Source organism: Nannobrachium achirus (genome assembly GCF_963921795.1).
Source record: "Nannobrachium achirus genome assembly, chromosome: 4".
Taxonomy (NCBI): domain Eukaryota; kingdom Metazoa; phylum Chordata; class Actinopteri; order Myctophiformes; family Myctophidae; genus Nannobrachium; species Nannobrachium achirus.
In genome coordinates, this window is record NC_137813.1 from 34,640,501 (window position 1) to 34,665,811 (window position 25,311).

A 25,311-nucleotide genomic window follows, 5' to 3' on the forward strand; every position below is an offset into this window, starting at 1 on the left:
CTCTGTGTGTGTGTGTGTGTGTGCATAATTCCGAGGTCAGATTGGAAGCGGGTCTATTTCTTATTTCTTGTGTAGGCATTGGTGTGCCCCTGTGTGTGTAATTGAAATACCTGACTTATTGACTCCCTCCCCCTGGCTGCTCCAGGGCTGTGTGAGTGCACTCATTTCAAGGCTTTAGGGCATTGCAAGGAACACCGGCAGCCCGAGGTCTCTGAACCCACCAGTACACAAACCTGAGTGTTCATTTAACTCTGAGAGGGTACACATTGTAAACATCTGTACCCTACCAGGGTTACAAATGGATAACTTATAGCTCAGAACCGAGAGTGTTCGTTTAAAGCAGTGTTTCTCAAACTTTAAAATTTCAAGGTCTCCCGGCCCTTAACTCTGACAGTGTACAAAATGCAACCAAATGAACCTGTTAGGGTTTATTTGGTTCCATTTGTACACTGTCAGAGTTACAGACTTGTATGGGTCAATATTAAGGGTGTAGCGATACCTTTTAATAACGATTCTATACATATCACGATTCATGGTTAACGATACGATACATGGACGATATTGGTTCATTCATGGTGATACGATACGATTCAATTATTTAAAATCGATATAGTAACTATTTAGCAAAGAAATTAAATCTGTGTGAAAGGTGTGGATAGTGCAGGTTTTTAGTTTTTTTCTTCTTAAAAATGCTAAATACAATGCACAATCGATTATTTGCACTGCCAATTCGATACGATACAAAATAAAACATTACGATTCGATTTTAGCTGTTTCCATTTTGATATACTTTTTAAGTTAAAAACGATATTTCGATACAGTTACTATATTGTTACACCCCTAGTCAATATAGACTCCCCTCAAGGAACCCACAGAGTCCCTGGAATCCACTTTGAGAAACACTGGTTTAAAGTATAACATTTGGATATTGGTCATTTTTACACTTTGTTAAACGAATGCTTAACTGTGCCCATTGTACTTTACGCATGCTGCACATGCACTCGCACCCTTAAATACGTGCTCAGATGCACACACTGACACAATGTGCGCATTCACATGTGCAAAGGCACATGCTGTGCATGCACGGAGGTTCACATATCAACCCAATACGGACAGAGCCATATACAGTACACACAGACGTGTGTTAAGACGTGTTGCAGGCAGACAGACAGACAGACAGACAGACAGACAGACAGACAGACAGACAGACAGACAGACAGACAGACAGACATTGACTGAGAGGCACTGGCACATACTGAATACTGACTCTCTCACACACACAGATACACACGCACCCACGCATACGCACGCACGCACACACAAACAAACAGAGACAGGGACAGGGACAGGGACAGGGACAGAGACAGAGACAGAGACAGGGACAGGGACAGGGACAGACAGACAGACAGACAGACAGACAGACAGACAGACAGACAGACACACACACACACACACACACACACACACACACACACACACACACACACACACACACACAGCTCTCATCTTGTCCTCCTCTTGTTCTGAGTTGTGGCTCTCTGCCCCTTTGATGCTCACTCTGTCCCTCAATACAGCCTCTCCATTCATACTATTGTTGTCCTCTCTCTCTCTCTCTCTCTCTCTCTCTCTCTCTCCCTCTCTCTCTCCCTCTCTCTCTCTCTCTCTCCCTCTCCCTCTCTCCCTCTCTCTCTCTCTGTTCACCAGCACGCGGTTACATCCCCTCCTGTTGTTAATACATCTATTCTTCTGACGTCCACTGAGTCCCTTTGGTCTCGCCATTCTTTTTTTCCTCTGTCATTCTGAGCTCTCTTGTCCTCCCCTATATGCACGGATTTGATCTGCCCGCTCTCTCTCCTTCTCTCTCTGTGAGCCTCATATCTCTCCATCATCTCCCTGTTCCACCGGTCTCCCCGGACAATTCATTCATCCCCTCTGTGTGTGTGAGAGTGTGTGTGAGAGTGTGTGTGAGAGTGTTTGAGAGTGTGTGCGTGTGTATGCGCGTCAGGGGGAGGTGTTGTTTATTTGTTTATTGTTGTCTGTGCATAGTGCATACTGTATCCAACTTGTGACGTCAATGGAGAGACAGTGGGCTCTGAGGTGTCCTCAATGTGTCGCTGCTTGGCTTGGTTCACCTCACTCTGCCTTGGCTGGAGTCGGCCTGTCCGGCTGGCCGACTGGCAGGCAGGTGGACCTCACTACCCCCTCAATCCCTCCAGGTGTTTTAATGTCCGCTAATGGAACAGCCCTGTGCTGACGGCGGTGGTAACATGGGCCAGACCTTAAAGCTTGCAATCCATAAGATTTATGTCCTTTCAGTGATTCAAACCCAGGTCTCCTGGGAGAATGAATTTCTACCAGTGAGCTAAGACGGACTAAGGGAACATATTGTACTTTGAGATTCAGGCAATATCATGCACTTGTCAACCTTCCTTGACAAGTGGTGGGGGAGGGGGGAGGCGATGTTTTTAAGCGCTGTTTCATTTTAGCTTAGGGTCACTTATCTTCTGTCCCTCTCTCTCTCTCTCTCTTCCTGTAACAGCTTCTCTTTCTTTTTTGCATGTCCTTTTCTCTCTCTTTTTTAGAGGAGCTAATGAAAGTCCCACAGACCTCTGGCACTGTGAAAGAGAACGTGGGGCAGTACTGTACATTAACACAGCTCTTATGGTAAAGATGGAGGGAGGGAGAGACAGAGGAAGAAGAAAGGGTGGGGGATGGGGGTCGCTGAAGGGTGGGGAGTCTGGAAATTCAATTATATCTGTGCCCTGGCAGTAATTCCACTGGTGGAAATGGTGACAGCAGAGCGAGAGAAAAAGGATGGATAGAGATGAATGGAGCGTGAGCGAGAAAGAGGAGAGAAATGGAACGTTGCGGAACAAAGAGATACAGGGTTGAAGTTTCTGTACTGCACACACGACGGTGGGACGTGTACACACAAATACATAGGACCTTAAAGTGCGGGTGCCATGATTTTTCCCCCCTATAAAACATGATTATTATCTACTATTATGATTATACTAGGAGGAAGATTTTTTCCAAAAAAGTGTACAGAAAGAGTTAAAATTATGTTTTTATGTGGCCACACCCACCAGTTCATTGGTATGCGTGGTTGTCATGGTGGGTGGTGACACAGCTGAAGTTAGCCACACCCCACAATGTTGGGTGAATGGTAATTAGGGGAGGGTTTGATTCTGTGATGTAATAAGTATCTGTGTTTTTAGGACCGGCACTTTTGACCCAGCAGGTGGCATCCTCCAGCTAAAAACCCAAATAGAAAGTGAATACATAATTGCTCATAACAACCACACCAGGGGGTCTAATGTAGAACTGTCAACCTCCTAGACACATGAAAAACTGAAAAAGTACAAAACTATGGCACCGCCTCTTTAAAGGTCAATTCGGTAACATTTGTCCACTCCGAGTTAAATTGACATTGAGGATTTTACGTTTATACTTGATGAGTTTTAATTCAGTGGCAATTATGTACAGATTGTAAGGATTTGAGAGTCATTGTAGCACAGCTGCGTGCAATGACTAGCGAGATTCCCCAGTCGCCAAAAAAGTCACAGGCTCAATCCCTACAGCAGTATAAATATTTAACAGCTGTTTGTTCTTTTAAAATGTCTGTCAGCAATACGCTTTCGCCCTACAGTGGTCTATTCTATGTTTAATTTATACTTTTTTTCATGCTGGCGTCGCGTGTCGAAAATAGCAGATCTACAAGCTCACAAATATGGAGTGTGTCGTCTTCTCGTCTAACCTCAATGTGTCGTCATGGCATCAGCTGCAAACAATTTATGTCCATATATGGACAGGGTTAGGGTCATAGACAGACGGGTACAACGAGTACTCTGACAAAGCCCCAGATATATGGGTCGGATCGGCGGTGCCATAGGTGTGGGGCCGCGTAGTAAGTATAAATCACATTAAGGCACATTGCGACTGAGCATGAGCTAAATGGCTAAAGTGGCAACTTGCAGAGTAATGTTTTATTGAACAAACTCCTCAGGTCAGGAGACCAATTACACATTGGCAAACAGTGCATTCAGCGGCTTGCTGACTTAACAGTGACTATGTATGTAAAATTACAGCATGCATCATTATTTCATGAAAGACGTCTGACAAATAAAATGCACCTTGGGTGTTGAATTCAGTGTGTTAAGTGCAAATGCAGGCTATGTTGCCATGACGTGTGGTACAAGCGTTCGCTTTCAATTCGACCAACATGACACAGTGTTTATCATTGTCATGGAAAAGAAGAAGACACGTAAACTTACACTCCTCTCAATGTGCCAATCAGTGGTATATTCCTTTATATTCATTAATGTGGACACAAGGGTTGGGTGGGTGGGGGTTAAGGCTTTGATGTTGAGAAAGGCACAACCAGTCCTGGGGAAACCAGGGAAAACTTCAACACCTAAGCCTGGCGATGACAGCTATGGGTGATTCTTCTCTCTCTCTCTCTCTCTCTCTCTCTCTCTCTCTCTCTCTCTCTCTCTCTTTCTCTCTCTCTCACATGCACTCACACACACACACTGGCTATCTCACGTTGTAGAAGTGCAGTGTGTTGTCTAGACTAGCGTTTCTCACCTCCTCCCCCTATACTGCTGTCCAGCTCAATATTCCATTTCAACTGCGGCGCTGAGTCTCAGACTTATTTATTGGTTGTGCGGGATGTTGATGGGACAGTCTACCTCAAACCGTAATACGTGTGTGTGTGTGTGTGTGTGTGTGTGTGTGTGTGTGTGTGTGTGTGTGTGTGTGTGTGTGTGTGTGTGTGTGTGTGTGTGTGTGTGTGTGTGTGTGTGTGTGTGTGTGTGTGTGTTTCTGAGACAGATAGATGGGCTGTGTGATATAGTTCTGACATGGTGGAGTCCTCTGCCCTCTTTTTTCCTGATTCTCCTGGTTGGTTTTAATTCTGGCAGAAAGGCTTGTATTTTTGGATAATTTCACTGCGCTACATTTCAAAGGGGAAAAGTACATTATGAAGCCGTATTTCAAATATAGTGAATATTGCCAATCTACAATGTATTGCGATGTGACTCGTTGTGAGCTTGCAGATCTGCTATTCTCACTATTACTTATATTAATTGAATATCTAGTTGTTGTTTTTGTACTTTTTGGAAAATGTTGAATTCAATACAGCAATGCATTCATATTAACTCATTTGCTGCTATTTTAAACATAGGCTGAACTGTTTTCCTGCCAAATTGTCCTTACCTTTTAAAGTGGGCACATGCACGCATCGTGCACGATCTGTGCGCGACTCATCTAGTAGACGTGTAGACTCGGTGAAAGCTTTCGAATAAAAAAAACCCCATTGAAATAGACATATCCGTTGCGAGGCTGTATCCCTGCTTATCTGCCAGTGTTTACATGAAAAAACATTGGAAACAGCCAGCTGTGCGCTATGGTAACACGTGGGCACGTTCGCGCACATAGCAGACGATATGTGCGCAGATCATATGCCAGGCGGGTAGAGGAATCAAACAGCTACCAAATAAAATAAAAAAAAGACCATTCTATGGCCGTGCAGCTCCTTCCTTTGTTTACAATGAAAAACCTATGGGAACGGAGCTACGATTGGACGTCAGACCGGATATGGAAACCTAGATCCGGTCCAAGCCGGAAATACAACCGGATACAGTTAGGAGGCGGGCCTAAAGAGCCAGAATCGGCTATAATCAGCGACCATACTTTTAATCGTTTCATAATGATTAAAGCTAATTAAATCTTCGGGCTCCTCGGGCATCGCATAGTGGTACAGTGGGAAATCTCTGGTTTCTACGGAAATCGCAGGAAATGAGTTAAAAACGAATTTTACTTTGCAATTTGCACTTTTGAATAGCATGTTCTTGTGAATATTCGTTTTAAAGCAAGTATTCCAGTACTTTAACTCAAGTACAAATTTCACCTTCACTTGTAGTAGAGTAATATTTGACCAGGAATCTATAGGAATCTATACTTTGACTCTCAAGTACTAACTGGGGTTGAGTACTTTATCCACCACTGGTTGTATCAGAGACGATAACCATCTCAGATACTGGTGGTTATTACTGGGTATTAATAACTATAATGAGATTTTGGTAAGAGTTTTGTATTTTCCGTATAATAATCTATTCTGGTGCAAACTCTCACACTTTCATTATACCATTAACATGGTTCTAATGGTTATTTTCTCACCGTGCAGCATCGTAGTACAACGGAATCTAAATGAAGCATAATAATGACAACCCAATGAAGATCCTAGATTAATCACCCCTGTGTACAAGCACTTCAGCAGACTTATAAAGGATTCTAATGAAAGTCGGGACCGCTGTCATTACTGAACCAGCACTGTAAGCCCTTCACTCGCTCCTCTCTGTCTCTGTCTCTCTTTGTCTTTCTCCCTCTCTGCCCTGTTTCCACTCTCTCCTGTGTGAGGACTTATAGAAGCTAAATGAGCCACTCATACTGTATGCTTTACCCTTGCTCCACTATGTTTAACAGAAACTAAATTAAAGTTCAGGGCCAATCTTGTTACATAACCATTAACATTATGTCCCTTTCCCCCACTCTCCACTCTCTCTCTCCCTCTCTCTCCCTCACCCCCCCCCCCCCCCCCCCCCCCTCTCTCTGTTTCTTCTGTCCTCATTCAGGATGACAACTCCATGTTTTTCCAGTTCGGTCCATCCATCGAGCAGCAGGCGTCGGTCATGCTGAACATCATGGAAGAGTATGACTGGTACATCTTCTCCATTGTCACCACCTACTATCCTGGTTACCAGGACTTTGTCACCAAGGTAACGCACACTGCGCGTGAACACCACATGTACAGTATGTACTGTACACGCTGTTGGGAAATGAACTAAAACATTGGCACTATTATTATTATTATTGTCCCTTCAGATTTATCTCCTACACACGTTTGTTGTAGGTCTAAGGCAGGGGTGTCCAAACTTTATTCAAAGGGGGCCACATTAGAAACATATTTAAACAATTTGAGTTAACTATCATCAACGATATTTAATATCGATGGTCTTTGTGTGTCAGGTGTGTGCTCTGAACAAAACACAAATAACTCAGCCTTATTTCACATTACCAAATGTAACCAAATCTGCAAGATGAAAAGTACAATAAAATAGCCTTTCTTTGACCCCTTCAGAATGAGACAGAAGTGAACAAGGAATCCTTAAAAAAAATTATACTCTGGGAAAATATTCTTTTTTGATCGTGGCAGTCCTGGCGAGCCGTTAATAATACAATTTAGGAATGAAGCCGTGGGCCGTATAAAATTCCTCTGCGCGACGCATTTGACCTCCGGGCCGCACTTTGGACACCCCTGGTTTAAGGAGTGAACACAATGGGCCTCATTCACTAAGCTTGTTCATAAACATATTTTGTACTTATCGGCATTTACGCAAATTCCCACGTTAAAAAGTCTCAACTGACACATCATCCTAGATTGGCATCAGCAGTTACACTCTGTCCTACAACCCTCCCACAACAGTTGATTCCAACAACGCAATCTTCATGCAGCACAGTGCACGATGAAAGTTGGTGTGGGGCTATTAATGACAATCTGTAGTGGGTGAAATTCCGATATAGTTCTGCACTGTCACCCTGCCTTATGCAAATGTGTCTATAAAAGAGTAAAATTATGCAAGTGTACTTATGAGCTTGAAGATCTTTCTTTGCTGGCGGGTAGCGCAACATAAGCGGCAGCATATTTTCGGTGCAAGGCCAGCTCCTTTAGTTGGAGTGGTCAGTCTATTCACCAGCAGGAGAGACGCTACAGTAAAACCACTGCAGCACATAACCATTTACTAAACCACATTAACGCCCATGTAGGCCTGTCACAATTATTACATAATCGTCTAATCGCAATTATTTGACATCATTGCAATTATTTTGTCATAATCGTCATAATCGTTTTCATGTTGAAAAATGTTCATATGTTGGATAGAGGAGATGCGACGCGTTGTGAGCTTGTAGGTCGGCTATTTCCACTATCAACGTTCTTTTTTTAAGTATTCATCTTTTTCCTGGCCCCGCCCACTGCTTCCTGTTCATATCCTGAAAGTTCCTAGATAACATCATTTGGTTTCCTGTTGTCCTTGCTTTAAAATGTCAGTAGATAGCGTTCAGGGCACTGGGTGAACCTGTGTTGCCATGTCTGCTTATAATAAGCTGTGTGTGTGTGTGTGTGTGTGTGTGTGTGTGTGTGTGTGTGTGTGTGTGTGTGTGTGTGTGTGTGTGTGTGTGTGTGTGTGTGTGTGTGTGTGTGTGTGTGTGTGCGCGTGCGTGCGCATGTTCTTTTTTTATGTAGTTGCTTATTGGGCTTGCTTTGTGATGTTTTAAAAACCAGTGGTTCAGGAAGGAAAACCACGTGATCACCGGGATCACTTGCTTTTTGATGTATACTGTACATAATGAAATAATAATAATAACAGTAAATAATAATCGTTTCTGTCTCGCGAGATTTGGTTCACAGACAGGAAACGGTGGATAGTCTCACGATACTTGGCATGCAGAAACATACTTTTTGCTCTTTAGATACTGCTATAAAATGACACAGTGCACAAATCAAAAATCAACACAGCAGAAAATAAATGCCTTCTTTTATTTTCCTGAGCTGAGTATGTTATAAAGGTCTCAATTGTTCAGAAATAGCGTTTATTCATGAGGCTGCTCCACACTGACTCCAGTGCAGTCTACCAAACTTGCGGCTGCAGTTTGGCACCCATGGTGCGACGAATCTGCCGGTTGATAGTGAAAGGGGCGTTGGTGTCTTTACCTCTTATTTACCTTGACTTGGGAGGAAGTGAAAAGATGTTTTTGAAGAAGTACACAGAGGAAAAACTCTCTAGCGCCCTCTGTAAAAGGCAATGGCAGCCTCCCAAGAGAGGGCCAGGAATAAGGTGAATAAAGTTGTGAAATATGTCAGTAATTTCTTTGTATATTTAGGTTTTGTGTCATATCTGCCATGTGCAACTTTAAAGCCTAAAAGCCAAACAGAAATGTAATTGACAACGACAAAAACACAATTAAATCGTAAATCGCAATTATTTGAGTGACAATCAAATGTAAAATGTCATAATCGTTACAGCCTTATCGCCCATGTGCTCAAGATTCTAGCCGCCATGCTCTTTCTGTGTCCTGTCCAGATCCGCAGCACCATCGAGAACAGCTTTGTGGGCTGGGAACTGGAGGAGGTGTTGCTGTTGGACATGTCGGTGGACGACGGGGACTCCAAGATCCAGAACCAGCTGAAGAAGCTCCAGAGTCCTGTCATGCTGCTCTACTGCACCAAAGAGGAGGCCAACACCATCTTCCAGGTGGCCCACTCCGTTGGGATCACCGGCTACGGCTACACCTGGGTCGTGCCCTCGCTGGTGGCCGGAGGCTCTGACGTGGTGCCAGCAGAGTTCCCCACAGGTACAGTAGGGCCTTGGAATGAAACTCACAAAGCAACTTACTAGCGATGCTGTAGTGCAGTGTCTCTCAAGCTTTTACATTTCGAGGTCTCCCCTTAACTCTGACAGCGTCCATTTGGTTCCATTTCTATACTGTTAGAGTTACAGACTTGTATGGGTCAATTTACTGTATAAAGGAACCCACTAAGTCCGTGGAATCCACTTTGAGAACCACTGCTGTAGTGCTTAGTGTTTGAAAGCTCTGTTCACTGTCCATTGCTCTCCTGGATGTAGCCGGAGCATTTCTTCCTGTGTTGTTCCTATCTCTGTCTGCCTTATAATAAGATAACGGGCGAAAATTTGAAAACTGTCCATCTATGTGTGTGTGTGTGTGTGTGTGTGTGCGTGCGTGTGTGCGTGCGTGTGTGTGTGTGTGTGTGTGTCTAAGTAAATAAATACATAAATAATGATCAAGCCCCATTTACATTTAGGGGTCCTATCAAAACATCTAGTATGTATGTGTATTTAATTCTAGACTACAATTTGGTAGACATTGGAGGTTTTTAGACTGTGTTTAGCTAAACTGCTCATTACCCAGACATTTAATATCCATATAACACAATATACAATTGTTTCATTTGCTTGATGCTTTTGTCTAAGGCACATTACAGTATCATTGGTTCATGTAACTATAAAATTGCATGTTTACTGCTGCATACTGTACCTAGTGGCAATCAAAAGCTTTGATCCTGGCAAGGTGACTGCCATGCTCTCCCCAGTGAGCCCCAGTCAACCACTATCTCATGCAGACAGTATTTAAGTTTAAACCCAGTGTTCAGGACTCAAGGTACGATGCATTAGGTTCACAACCCACCAAATAAAAATAACCTACAGTATAAAAGAATAGCAGCATAGTAGTGTATTTTAGCCACCATTGTAGAGTAAACCAGGGAGGTCATAGTAGATTTATGCCGGACATATAAGTCTGATAATTTGTTGGTGTTTGGCTTGTTGATTTACGGTGTGGGGGAGAGATTAGACCTCCGCGGTTTCTGGGAAATAGCCTCCAGACGGAACTGGAGATCGCTGTGGCGTTTACACACCGTAACTCAAACTTTTTACCTCCATCTCTTATTGGCATCCGCTGATGATTTACTCTAAATGGGAGTTAGGAATGTGTATACAGTACATGCATCTGTGTGTGTGTGTGTGTGTGTGTGTGTGTGTGGGGGGGGGGGGGGGGGGGGGGGGGTCACTCTTACTTACTTACTTACTTATGCTCTTCGCCCCCTATGGGGCATAAGGCATCGATAATGTTCCTCCACCTATCACAGTCTTTGGTAGCTTGTTGTGCCATGCCCCATGAGAGACCCATCTCCAGCGACTCAGCCTCTACAGTTCTGCGCCAGGTGATCTTTGGTCTGCCTCGTTTCCTTTTCCCAGGTGGTGTCCATCTGAGGGCCACTTTGGGGATCCGTTCTGGGGGCATTCGGAGTGTGTGTCCAAGCCATTTTAAACGTCGATGTTTAATTTCTGTGGTCACGTCTCGGCAGCTTGTCTTTGTGTGGAGTTCCTTATTAGAGATCTTATTTGGCCAGAATATACGGCAGATTTTCCTCAAGCAGCCAGTGTTTGCTCATGTCGGACTTGGTTACACACCAGCACTCAGCCCCATGTAGTAAGACCGGCTTGACTAGGGTGTTATATAAGCAGATCTTAGTTTTGAGGCGTTGGATTTCCAGATGTTATGGAGTCTTGTGTAGGTGTTGCGTGCCTGTCCAAGTCTGCGTTGGATGTCTTTCTGTGCAGCATTGTCCTGGCTAATAAGACTTCCCAAGTACACAAAGTCGTTGACGACTTCCAGCGGTTCATCATTTATAGTGATGCATGAATGTGTGGTGGTGTTGATGGACATCACTTTGGTGTTGGTGGTGTTGATGATAAGGCCTGTCTGTTGGGCGTACTTGGTGAGTCGATCAGTTTTTTCTTGCAGGTGTGTTATGTTAGTGAAGGACAGCAAGGTCATCAGCAAAGTCAATATCTTCAAGCTGGCTAGAGAGGGTCCACTGGATGCCTCAAAGTTTATCAGCAGTTGTTCTTTTTTCTTATTCTTTGGTGTGTAAAATCGAATTAATTTGTATGTATAATGTATATGTGCCTTTGTGCTTGCATGCGTTCATGTGAATGCAATTTGTGTGTGTGTGTGTGTGTGTGTGTGTGTGTGTGTGTGTGTGTGTGTGTGTGTGTGTGTGTGTGTGTGTGTGTGTGTGTGTGTGTGTGTGTGTGTGTGTGTGTGTGTACGCACACACACGCATCCACCAACTTAGCGTTCCAGGCTATAATGTGTGATGTATTTATTATCTTGTCAGTTATGTAAATCATGCGATATGTCAGCAGTTAATTTACAGTGCCAGGGAGATAATGGTGACCATCTAATATATTGGCTGCATGATTATAAAGTGGAATTGTCAGAGTAACTATATTTATTTGCACACAAGACTCTCCTAAGTTGAGTTTCCCATTAGGCTATTATTTCTACTGGACAAAGAAGAGTAAACTACACGTGATGAATACATCATCAATACAACATGTAGGATCTATTATGTGTCAATATACTGTATACTATGCGTGGTACTCATTGGACTGAACAATATTGGACATGAATAACAAATGACACCCTTCGAGTACAGTAAAAGAGTGGTGAGAAGGGGTGGTGAGGGGGGGGGGGGGGGGGTCAGGTCAACATGGTCAGTCAGAGTTCATTGATATTTTATGTAATTACTGGAGGATGGAGGTGACTCCATCCTCCAGTAATTACATAAAATATCAATGAACTCAAGGAAACATAATTTTATTTTTAAAACTGTCAACTGCTGACATTAGGAAACTTTTAATTTGACAGCTGTATTGATAATAAAACATTATTTAAAATTACATACATTGCCACACAATTATAAAAAGGATACTGTAAACGCTAAAAAGCCAGAGGCTTATTTCCATTCCGGTCCTTTCGTATGTGCAAATGATGTTGCGTTGCATCATGTGATGTTGTGTATATGGAGTTGGAACAACTGAAGTTCAGGAGAGAGAGAGAAAAACACCCTGACTCCACCCCCCTCTCCACCTACCTGTTCTCACACCTGCACCTACCTGGCTCTATTTATCCTCACTCTAACCTCCCGGCTTCCTACACACAGTCAAGCACAAAGTTGTGTGAGAGTTGTGGGGGGGGAGGCGGGGGGCAGAGACAGCACAATGCATTCCGGATGGAAGTCACATGGTTTGAAGTCTAGTGAGAGTCCTGTGGTTGCACAGAGCACCATCCAACAAGCACACAACACGCACTCAACACGCACAGGGACAGTTGTAGGCACACATTAGAGGGCAGACAAGCTGCACTTGATGAGACAGAAGGGCAGGGTTCAACTGTCAACCAATAGGGCAGAAAGGCCATGATGCAATCCCACACACCTGTGTTCACTTGTAGTTTGTACTCCACAGCAGCAGAGTCTGTCTGCACTGCAGCCAAGGAAGGTTAGGCAGGAACAGACAACACCCGGAAGTTGGCACACCATGGGACGTCGCCATGACACTTTTGGGTGGCGGAAGTGACGAAGTGCTCATAGACGCTAATGTTATTTTGGGTGGCACTTCCGCGTCTAGCAGATTACCAAGCGTGTATATGAAGGGAGCGCTCGTTTTATGGTTAGATGTCACAGTTATTGTCCACGACATTAAGTTATTGTCCACGACATTGCAAGCGGCGCGAAGGCCAGCGGACCTTGGTCCTGCTCTTCGCGCCCGAGCGCCGCAGGCGCGAGTGCCCGCGAAGAGCGGGCCAGGGAGTTACGAAGCCGTGGTGAATGCAATCGTTATATTTATGCCCAGGCCGTAAGGCCTGGGCAAGCGCACGATAAACGCCATGATAATTGGGTTTTGGTGCACCTCGCGCGGTCCAAGTGACTACAACGGAGCGCTCCCTACGTCCGGTTCAGCCAATCACAGGGGGCTCGGCGGGGACAGGAACTTGTACAAGCTTGGGCATCCGCCAGACGCGGCACTTCCGCCACCCAAAGTGTCATGGCGGATGGCCATGGAGCCTAAAATGACGAAAATGACGTCGGTGTCCCTTCCTTCTTTGATCTTCCTTGACTGAAACCTCCATTTCAGAACGAAAAATATTATAAACTAGAAGCAGTGCTCTTCCGAGCACAGGTCTCCACCAGGCTGTGCGTCCTGGTGGTGCTACTGTATAATAGGCCAATGTAAAAAGGGTGGCATATGTTCTTCACCTTAGATCTTTCATGGCAATCGGACGCTGCATGCATGATTTGAAGCATTGTGTTCCAAAAATGTGTTTTGCTAAAGTCTACCTAATGGTGGCGCTATAACAGGCCAATGTGAAAAAGGTAGCATTTGTTCCTTGACCTAGTGGGAATATGTGTGGCAAATTTCACGGTAATCGCAAGCTGCGTTGATGATTTGAGGCATTTTGTTCAAAAGCGGAGCAATCCTGCAAAATTTGGAAGCTAATATTAGCCAATCAGGATGGAATATGAAGTGACAAAGTGTGTGTGTGCTCACTTTGGCAGCGTCCGGGCCAACGGCGACTGAGATTAGGTGCTCACAAACTGCGAGGACGCACGGACGCACGGACGGACGGACGGACGGACACACGGACGGACGGAGGGGAAAACATACTCTCCCCCATGCCTTCGGCTGGTGGAGACAATAAATTAAAGTTAGGTGTGTGTCACAGTAAGCATTCGACAATAACAATGAATATTACAAATATTTCTTTACATGGTGACAGTGATGCCTACACAGATGCAATTGATTGAATGTGCTATTCATAATAAAATTTAAGCTTTATACAGTGGTGAAAAAAATACTCAAATTCATTGCTTAAATAAAAGTATCAATACTGAAATATACAAATACTTTGTTACAAGTAAAAGCCTGGAATTCAAAATGTATTGAGTAAAAGTATTAGTGTTGGCATAAGAATGTACTTCAAGTGCCTAAAGTAACTTTTTTTAAATAGCAGATCTACAAGCTCACAACGTGTCGCATGGTGGCACGCTGTGAGCTTGTAAATCCATTTTACGTGTAACCAAAAAGCAGCAGGTACTCTGCCTTCACCCGATGACAACTCCAAAAGAACCACATGGCCAAATACCATATCTGCTTCCTCCTCAAGCGGAACCGCCCACTTCCCGCAAAGCATTGTGGGAAATGTATTATTTTTTGGAAGAGACTTTGATTCAACTTTGACAGACACAGAACTTTGACAGAACTTTGACTGAACTTAGTGCGTTCCAGTGTGAGTGCAGCCCCAGAATCCCCTATGCTTTTCGTATGTGGGGATTTGATACCTGAAAAATACAGGTGGGTGAGGGGCAGTGGTGTAAAGTAACTAAGTACATTTGCTCAAGCACTGTAGGCCTACTGTACAAATACTTTTACTTCTTCTCCACTACATCTCGAATCCAAATACTATACTTTTACTCCACTACATTATTTGAAAACGTCACGTTACTAGTTACTTTGCAGATATAAATTATAATATTATAAAACATACATTACCACTTTATCCCTAGGCTGTTTGAAAATAGCCTCTCAACGCGTCGCATCGAGCATGTAGAATACTTTTGGTACTTTAAGTACATTTTGATGCCAGTACTTTTACTCAAGTACATTTTGAATTCCGGACTTTTACTTATAACAGAGTATTTCTATATTGCAGCATTGATACTTTTAGAACATTTGAATACTTTTTCCATCACTGGTGAGGGGGACACAATGACTTGACTGACCGTGTTCTTATTATGTACTGTAACAGTGTGTAATTCTTAAAAGGTGTCAAAATTATCGCGTTAACGTCGGTAATTAATTTTTGGGATTAATTGCGCTAAAATATTTAACGTAATTAACGCATGCGCAGCATAACCGGCCCAGAGCCGTATAATGGAGAGTTGCGTCACTCCCGTTCACTTCATGGGGCCAGGTCTTCTACGCACACATCTATTGGCGTATAGTGACAAACGGCGAACCGGAAGTTTACAAAATGCATTGAAGTCTATGAGGTGTAAAGTGACAATGAACCACGTGACCAGCGCTGTTTCTGACCCCGCAGTGGCAGGACTCTCTGATTAGACGGCTCTGAACCGGCCCATTCACTGCAGCCGAGAACACAGCCTGCCCTGCAACGCATCCTGCTCCCCCTTCCCCCCCTGCACACACTCAGTCACTGAGCGAGCAGACAGGCAGCAGAGAGGGAGACGATAGAGAGCTGCTTGAAAAAAGTTAAAACAGCTTGGAAACCATTCGCTGCCACTGGATTAATAACTGATCATCAATACATCTCAAATAGGGATCTACTACACCTTTGGATGTTCAATTGGAGAGGACAATAGCAACACATTGAAATCCACGTTTTTAGGCTCCAACTGCTTGCATTAGATCCAGAGAAATGGTCGCGATGCGATGCGTGAATCATTTGTCTTCAACACTGCGCATATTTGCTAACTATCCTAGGCTGTGTAACATAAGGTTAACGAGGCTAGTTGACCTGGACTTGACATAGGCAATCAGCACAGTCTGGCTTGTGCTGTGTGTGTCAACTGAATGAATTATCTGTAGCCCAGATATCAAGTAGGCTAATCATGATCTCCCCCTCATGCTAAAATGACTTTTAAGTTCCACTTCTCCCCAAAATGTATTTTCCATCATGAATGACAAGCCTATACTATTGTTGCATTTAGGCTCTTTATTAAACTATAAGCCTGTGTTTTATTGCTACACAATAATGGTAAATAAGGTAGCTTACTCTAAAATGAGTGCATCTCTCCACTCCGACATGTCTCCTTTCCGACATGTCTCCATTCCGACACTAACCCTATCTCTAACCCTAACCCTAAACCTATAGGCCCATGGGAGTGTCGCCACTCCGACAATAAGAAGTCAATTTCGGAGTGGCGACATGTCGGAATGGAGAGAGCCTCCCCTCTAAAATAATCCATTCATCCATCCATCTTCAACCGCTTATCCGGCATCGGGTCACTGGGGTAACAGTTCCAACTGAGATTTCTAGAGTTCCTTAATAATAATAATTAAAATAAACAATACTAATGATTATAATTGCGACCGTCAGGTCGCAGTTACTATGAAAACCTCCACCGCCTGTCTGTCTGTCTGTCTGTCTGTCCGTCTGTCTGTCATGTCACATCACACTTTTTTGCCCCTATCCATGTGACATTTTCCACACACAATCCTTGTCTGCCAATCCACAACCTCCACCCTTCCAGGGACCCCCGCAGCTCCAGGGACCCCCGCCAAATTTTTTAAAACACATTTTTGAATACTGCTCCTACAGTTTTTGCCCAAAAATCACACAAATCGCTACACAGTATGTCTACACTTATCTCATCAACATGGATCTGTCCCATATAGCGCCACCATCAGGTCGATTTTTTAACACATTTTTGGACCTAAAATCACGCTGCGACCTGACGGTCGCTTATCATACATACATACATACATACATACATACAGTACATACTGTATCAATGTATCCGCCTTATTCCGCCTTTATCTTTCCATTTCCACAACAATATACAGATAGAAATGGCATATTTTGGACATAGTTCGATTCGTGATTAATCATGATTAATTAATTTTTAAGCTGTGATTAATCTGATTAAAATTTGTAATCATTTGACAGCCCTAGTAATTCTGTTACATTACCGTAAATGAATGTCATGTCTTGGTCATCTCAGTGTGGTGCCAGTCGTCTGTCATCTCTGTGGCTGTCTGCACTTCCCCTGTCCTCACAACTGCAACTCCTGCAATATTCATGATCTGCAATAGAAGAAAGAGCATGCATACGTGTAGCCCTAGAATTGCTGATATTCCATACTTTGCATATATTCCATATTGTACAGTCACCTTCACGGCAGTCTAATTTGTCATGCTCTGTGTGTAGGGTACTCATCCAATCATTGCTGTGACTCGGGGTCAGCTCTGGTTATATAATATCAAATCCTTTTGAAAGTTTTGGAAGAAAACATGTATTTCTCCACCTTTCAGGAGATTCACAACATTCTCTGTACGTGATGGAATGTCATAATTCACACCAGCACTAAACATATACTGTATTTAAACGCCATTATTTCCAGGTGTTGTTACCTGATTTGCATGATGATGTTTATTTGTATCATTGTAATGTCAGGATTTGGGATTCGGACAACGTTTTTTTTTTGGTCAACCTATCCACCTCTTGCTTGGTTTGATTGGCTGCCTGGGTCAAGTGTGGTTTTGATGAACAGTGCTAATCTGCGACTTGTGCTGAAAAGTTAGGGTGGAAAAAGTTTAAATGTTTATGCACTTCTAAAAACTGCTAGAAAAGCATGCAGAAAGAGAGGAGCGTATACTCTATCATAGAAAACAGTGTTTTTAGCTGGCGGTGCATTTCTAGTGACACCTCTACAGTAGGTGTGATCCCCCTAACATCTAAATGGAACACTTCCACTGATGTCATTACCACATGTCAAAAAAGGCGGCTGTAAAAAGATTCTATTGTTTAGAAAAACCAACCAGTGTGAGTAAGCAGTGCCTACTCTGATGAGTAAGCAGGTATTCAGATGGTACTATCAATGTGATGTGTGACAGTGTGCGCCGATATTCAGGGGTGTACTGACTGTGTAGGGCCCTTGTGTGTGTGTGCATGGCTTTAAGTGCCGCATGTGTTGCACCGTGTCTTCAGTTTGTGTTTAATTACAGTAGTGTCATTGGTTGCATCTGTGGAGGGAGAGCCAATGCATTAGCTGGTCCTACTGCCGGCGACGCAGCTCGACTGCCGGTCAAACTGCCGGTCCGTGAGGCGGCGCCTGCCGTGGCAGTTCCGCAGCAGGTGCCGGAGAATGCATTCGCTAATTCTGTCTATGTGTTGCCATCAGCTGCAGCTATTGATGCTGTGCTCATACGGACGGACAGATGGACGGACACACACACATGGTCAAATGTAGAGCGTCTGGCACCGCTAAAAATACAGTAATCCTAATGCGCCATACAGTACACAGCAATAGGTCAAGACAACTCTAATGGATTGACCAAAATAATACAATAAAATAAACTATCAGACTCTTTGGCTGTACTTGAAGGTATTACGTATCGTAACAATGAGCTGATTGAAACATCACCTGCTCATTTTTATTTTGAGGAAGAGCAGGAGGTTGCTGCCCTGTTATAGTCTCACATAGGCAGATTAGAGTGATCTAAATGATGTTTTAAGTAATCAGCATATATCAGGTAGTCTGACAGTGAGACTTCCTGATACCTATCTACTATTACATTCCTCTTAAAGCCGCATCCCACTTCCAAGCCCATTCACGCCCACTTGACATCCACTTCAACTCATAGGTAGTCGTCTAGAACGTAAGGAATACCGCCCATAACTCTATGCCGTCCGCTGATTCGCTAGCCGTCGCCATGGTGCCAGCCTATAGAATAAACCTTCCGCGCTCCCAGGCTATGGGAGTCTTGGGACCAGTGCTGATTCGCTAGGATCCCGTCGTCATGGTGACAAGATATTCCGAAGCAGCTATGCTACTTCTGCGTCTTGAAAGCCTTGGATCGGCCGCGCCGTGCAGTGGCTCTCTGTTTCGTGAAGTGTGTCTGTGACTGTGTATGTACTGTATGTGCGCACGCTCATTTGAGCCGTGAGTGTGTGTGTGCTGTGTGTACCGCGCCGTGCGTGGCTCTCTGTTTCGTGAAGTGTGTCTGTGACTGTGTATGTACTGTATGTGCGCACCACACAGCGCACGCTCATCTGAGCCGCCGTGAGTGTGTGTGTGCTGTGTCTACTTGCGTGCGGTGCGGTCATCTTTTCACCGTGACAAAAAACAATTTCAGTAGGCTTACAAGCCCACGATAAACGCATTCTATTCACCTCCTCTGCGCGGTCCAAGTGACTACAATGGAGTGCTCCCTACCTCCGGTTCAGCCAATCACAAGCTTGGGTCCTAAACCATGTCCTTAAACAAGCTTGGTAATCCACTAGACGCTTCCGAAGCAGCTACGCTACTTCTGCGTCTTGAAAGCCTTGGATCGGCCGCGCCTTGCAGTGGCTCTCTGTTTCGTGAAGTGTGTCTGTGACTGTGTATGTATGTGCGCACGCTCATTTGAGCCGCGAGTGTGTGTGTGTGTGTGCTGTGTGTACCGCGCCGTGCAGTGGCTCTCTGTTTCGTGAAGTGTGTCTGTAACTGTATGTATTGTGCGCACGACACAGCGCACGCTCATCTGAGCCGTGAGTGTGTGTGCTGTGTGTACTTGCGTGCGGTCATCTTTGCACCGCGACACAAATCTATTTCAGTAGGCTTACTTTTAGCCAATAATAATCAGCTTGGTGCGTGCATGTATATTGCGTGTTTGTTAGTTACTGTGTGTATGTGTGTGTACTGTATGTGTGTGTCTGTGCCACCCACGCCCCCCTCTGCAAACAAGAACATCGGACATGCCAGCGCATGTGTGCAAATCAAAGTAGGCTGCGCAACCCATGTCAGATGAACAGCAGAATAAATGTGACAAAATACAGTAATACATTAATAGACACTTAATATCCAGCAAGCAATAGACATTAAACAAATTCAAGCTTAGGCATCATTCAAATAAGAGAGAAGCCCCTGTAACCATACTGTTCTGAAGGACAATAAGTTATAGGCTAATCCTTTTGCAAAAAAATAAATGTTACTTTTTTAGACAAGATCCAAATAGGATGTTTTCAGCTGTTAGATTTATGACAGTTTGACATTGTTAAGCAGTTGTTTTTTCTCTCGCAAAGTCCCTCAGTTAAGTCAATTGTTTGGTAGCCAGATAAGTCGCCCTCTTTCAAAGTCGCCCCAAACTCGTTTGGCCTTAAGCTAGATGCAGAATAGACTAAAATCAAATATTTGCATCTGGGGGTCCCTGGAACAAAATATTTTGTGATGGCAAAGTTTGAGAAACATTCAATTGTTTGGTACAGCTGCTGTTGTGCTGCTGTAGAGCCTATGTGAGCTGTGTACTGCAGGGGAATATCCCTGCCAGATCAGGTTTTCTACCCAGGCCTGTGAAATTCATAGGCAGTCAGTGCTGCTGTGCAATAGCCTGGTGAGCTGTGCACAGCAGTGGAATATCTATGCCAGGCCAGGTTGTCCACAAGTGGCCAATTGTAATGGAATCTGCTCAAAGCCACTCTGTGCCTGAGGGGTTTTTCGGTGACACTAGATGATCGGCCGGCAAAGCCGGCCGAACCTCTAGTACTGTATATTCTGATTACTTAAAATGTTTCTTTCGGTATTTTCAGAACTACAGCTATTGAAATCAGGCAGTGGTTGTTAAATCTGTATCTCTGTTTATCATCCTCCAAGATTAACACGCCGTTTCCATGATTAATTTAGTGAACTGCTAGCAAAAATCTCCACTGAAATAGACTGCATACAGTGCATGGTCATCTCCAGTGACTTCAATATTCATACTGACAACTCCACCAACTCAGAATCTAAACAGTTTATCAATTTGTTACAGTAATTTGACTTCTCACAGCATATACTGTATTACAAACCCCACATATAAACAAGGCCAAACACTAGGCCTGGTTATCTCTAAAGGACATTTTACAGTAACTTGTTCATGAACTACAATACTCTAGTCTGGACCTTGCAATCTCTGACCATGTTCATTTTTCTTTTGACCTGGTTCCCTAGAAATGTTAATGCAGTTCTAACTATAAAATAAGCTTTTATACAAGCAGAGACAGCAGATATTTTTGTCTCTAATTACACAGAGGTTATGTTTCCCACCATGACATCTTGTGATGCCATGGTGAACCATTCTAACGGTGTCCTGAGGCAGATCATTGACAACATCGCTCCCACTAGAACTGGAAAGATAACCAGAACGCCTGAAGCTCCTTGCAGAAATTGGGACAGTAAGGATTTTTCAAAAAGAACCTGTCAAAAGAAAAAACAAGCTGCAGACTGACTATGAAAATCTGTAAATCACACTTAATAGATAGCAAAGACATTTTATTATCACGTCAGTCCTACAGTATACAGTATATCTTTCAAATCAGTGGTTTTCAACTCTTTTCATATCAAGGCCCATTATTCATTCATTCATTTCAGCGGAGCCACAGACCACCATTTGATGAGATTTAGCCTCTCAGTCCCAATACTTTCGAATATGTTGTTATTGTTCGATAAGGTTTTGTCCCCAATTCATACTGTATTTCTTTTTTCTCTATAATTTTTATCCCACGATTTTGCAACCCATTTTCACCCAGTGCCAATTGCCTATGTAATCCTGGGCTCTGCTCTCTCTCTGCCGCGCCTGGGGAGACAACGGACCGACCTCATGCTTCCTTCAGTGCATGAGTAGTCCAAGTTGTTTCTTTTCACCTGACAGGGGGGATTTCCCCGGGATGGACGTAGCGCGTGGAAGGAACACGTTATTCCAACCAGTTCCTTTCCCCTCCATCAATCGCCCTGGCTGGCCAGGGGTAGGCATTATTGAGACCAGGATTACTGCATGTTTTTGTGAGGGTATCAACCCTAGGAGACACGGGGAGAACATGCAAACTCCACACAGAAAGGCCCTATCGCCGACCCCAACTAGGGTGTGGGCGCTGATGACGCGGAGGGAGAAACACACCCCCAGCACCCACAGCGTCCCCCGGCGGGAATCGAACCCAGGACCTTCTAGCTGTGAGGCGAAGCACTAACCACTGGGCCAAGGCCATCGCGTGTTTGTCGAGGTCGCGGCGACACAAAATGATACGCTCTGCCAATCATAGTAAACCACACACACCGGACATTAAGATCGAGTCCAGACGGAGCCTTTATACCATAACGTAACCATAACACATTAACATGAACGTGACGTGACATGAAGTAATACTGCCCTGTCCCTGTGATTCTTATATGCAAACTGCTATTAAAGTATTCAATCAAAAGAACGAGAGATGTAGGCCTATCTGGGTGACTTACAGTGCGTGCGCCACGGTGCGTGCATGAACGTTTCTTTCTGACAACCACCTAAATATTGTCCGGTTACCGTGTTAGCAGACGCAATTTATATCCGACATCAATTGATTAGACGTTTTCCTGGCCGGGACCCAAACTAGTGAAAACAGCAGATCTACAAGCTCACAACGCGTCTCGACTTGCTGTGAGCTGCTTGTAGATTGGCTATTTTCACTAGGCCTAGCCTACTTCTTATTATTCTTTTTATATGTAATTTCTATGTGTTTGCTTGTTTGAAAAACATATGAATAGGCACATAATCATATAGGCTATAGGATATGCGGTGACCATATAGCCTAAGCTTTTTATAGTCTTGAAATAAAAGATATTTTGACAGACAACACTATAGCCTGCATGTAGGCCTACTGACCACTGTTATTGCAATCGGGGTTATATTTCTTGCAAAAGTTTATAAAGACAATGTCCATGGCGCGCCAGAGCGCCACAGCCACACTACACAGGCGTGATGTTTAATTGATAGCATAAATAGAAAGGGACTAAGGGAGATAGGTCCCGTCCTATACTAACACATGTCATACAAGAAAATAAATAGAGAGTTGACACAGAATAAATACAAATTTGACTAAGAGTAGCCTAATTGTTTGAGAAATGACCATATAGGGTCTGGGAATTGAAGCAGCTCGGGCGATCAACATTAACCTCCAACCCACCTTTACTCTAGTTTTTTATTGTCTTGGTAGGCTGTCAGCCTATATTTTTCTTTATAGACTATAGACCTACTGTTACATTTCATAATGAAATGTTTGGCTATTTATAGGATATGGTTAAACCATGCGTGATCATTTGCATTTGTTGCGTTGCCTAATAGCCTAATAAAAACACTATTTCTGTTAAAAGCCGTTGTCATTGATTGTTCTTTAGATTCAGGAAACATCTATGAAGTGTCTTACTAGCTCAGAAATAAATCAAATAGTCTATGAAGTGTTTTGTAGCCTTATTCTATAGGTATTATTAACCGCAATCTACTTGCGTTCTGGAGTCACCGAAATGTCGGGTTGATGCGCTGCCGTCTCCAAATCTCTCCATGACCATGTGTCCAAAATAACAGATGTATAAGCTGTCGACACGCCATGACGCAATGCGTTGATATCTTGTAACTCTGTTTTTTTGTGTGTGGCGCGCCGCGCATTACGCATAGGGAGCAACACCGTCTATTCAATCATGCCTTGGTCAAGTAAGTTGGTCATTATGAAGCGATTTAAACAAAACTAAAAAAATCTCCTCATTCCTTTGAAAGCAGAGCATGACCAATGACTGTATTGTGTCCCTATTAAATCTGTAAATATTGAAACGTTGGCATTTGAAAATAGCCATCTACCAGCTCTCCATGCTAGTGTTGCGCTCCAAATGGAAATTCCCCGACATTGATTCTCAAAGCTCTGAGCTTTGCTTGCCTTTATATAAAACCATAATTGATATGATATAAATTATAACTATCATCTACAATTACTTGTTATAGAAAACGTTTGTAATCAGGTCTTTATTTGCTGTGCAATGAATTAATCAAACTGAAAGAGTGAATGAATCAATCAATGGCAATGCTTCGCTAATCATTTCTTTGAATAGAATTGACACAAGGAGGAACTGACACTAGCCTATCACTTCTGCTAATTACAGTATATAGGTATTCTAGGTAGGCTATTATTATTATCTGAATGAGTGGTTGGTTTGATTTATTTGTAATGAAATTGAAGGCAAAAACAAGCATTAATTAATGAATTAATCATTTAATCGTGCACCAGCCCAAATCGCGCAATAAAGGAAACCCGGCATGTGGAGTTATTAATCTATAAATAAAGTGTTTGTGCTTCTTCTCAAACAGACTACACAAATAAAATAACTGGAGCATTTATAAGCAGCAGGAATGATTAATTCCAGGGGTGATGTTTCAACCAGACAGTGTTTAATACACGACATGCAGCAGCAGCAGCAGTCCATAATCAAAGCGATCGGCTGTAAGCCTGTAACATTAATGATCAGTCAATCAAATTGAATATTAAAATGATTCCCACGCAGTCTGTGTAGTTTGGCAGGTCCGGTGCATCACATACTGTAGCAGGCCATGACAACAAATGAGAATTGGCTTGTAAATAACATTTCCTCGTTGCAATGAACAGCCAAATGATTTCTAAATAGGGTCACGTTAAAAACCACAGTAACTAGACCATAGAATGACAAAAGAACAAGCTGACAAAGTGTAAAAATCTATCAAAATCAAACGTTATCTTGTATTTTTTCCTTGGCTGGCTTCTGCGTCCAGGAACGCGGAAGAATGGCTGTCTGAGTGAGTGTCAGTTGATTCTGGAGGTGGGGGGAGCTTGACCGCGGGGAATCCTGCGTGGGGACGATTTCATTGGTCGGGATGGAGAGAAGCCAGGATTGCGCTGCAGCGATTGGCCGTTTTGGCAGAGGCGCGAGAGATTTGACTGGTCCGTTTTCTAGCGTAGCTCCGGGAAACGGGGACCGCGATTGGTCCGCCAACCTCGACAGAGAAGTCACAGCAGGGGCCACCGTGCCCCCTATTCCATACTGTATTGATTAGGTACCATAGGAGAAATGACAGGCACAACATTGATCAAAATAACAATTCTTCTACAATCTCTAATTGTGTAACTTCTTGAAAATTAACTAAGTAATGCAGATGTTTAACAATGATTTAAAATGAACCCAAATGAACCCGTAAGGGTCCATTTGGTTACCAACTCTCCATCATTTAGCTGGGGACCACCTGGAACCCCCTCAAGGACCAGTGGTGGTCCCCGGACCACTGGTTGGAAACGTCTCTTTCAAATGATATGTGATAATCACAATAATTTATTTTTTCCATAAGACAAACT

General features: G+C 43.5%; 1 protein-coding gene across 1 annotated transcript in view; it reads left to right on the forward strand.

Moving 5' to 3' along the window:
• grin2ba (glutamate receptor, ionotropic, N-methyl D-aspartate 2B-a) overlaps positions 1–25,311 on the forward strand; it is a gene marked incomplete at its 3' end in the record, with an annotated part of 176,396 nt that overhangs the window by 69,818 nt on the left and 81,267 nt on the right. Inside the window, exons 2-3 of the mRNA XM_080723629.1 lie at positions 6,636–6,779; positions 9,144–9,414. Coding sequence (XP_080579755.1) covers positions 6,636–6,779; positions 9,144–9,414 — 415 coding nt within the window. The remainder of the gene's footprint in view (positions 1–6,635; positions 6,780–9,143; positions 9,415–25,311) is intronic.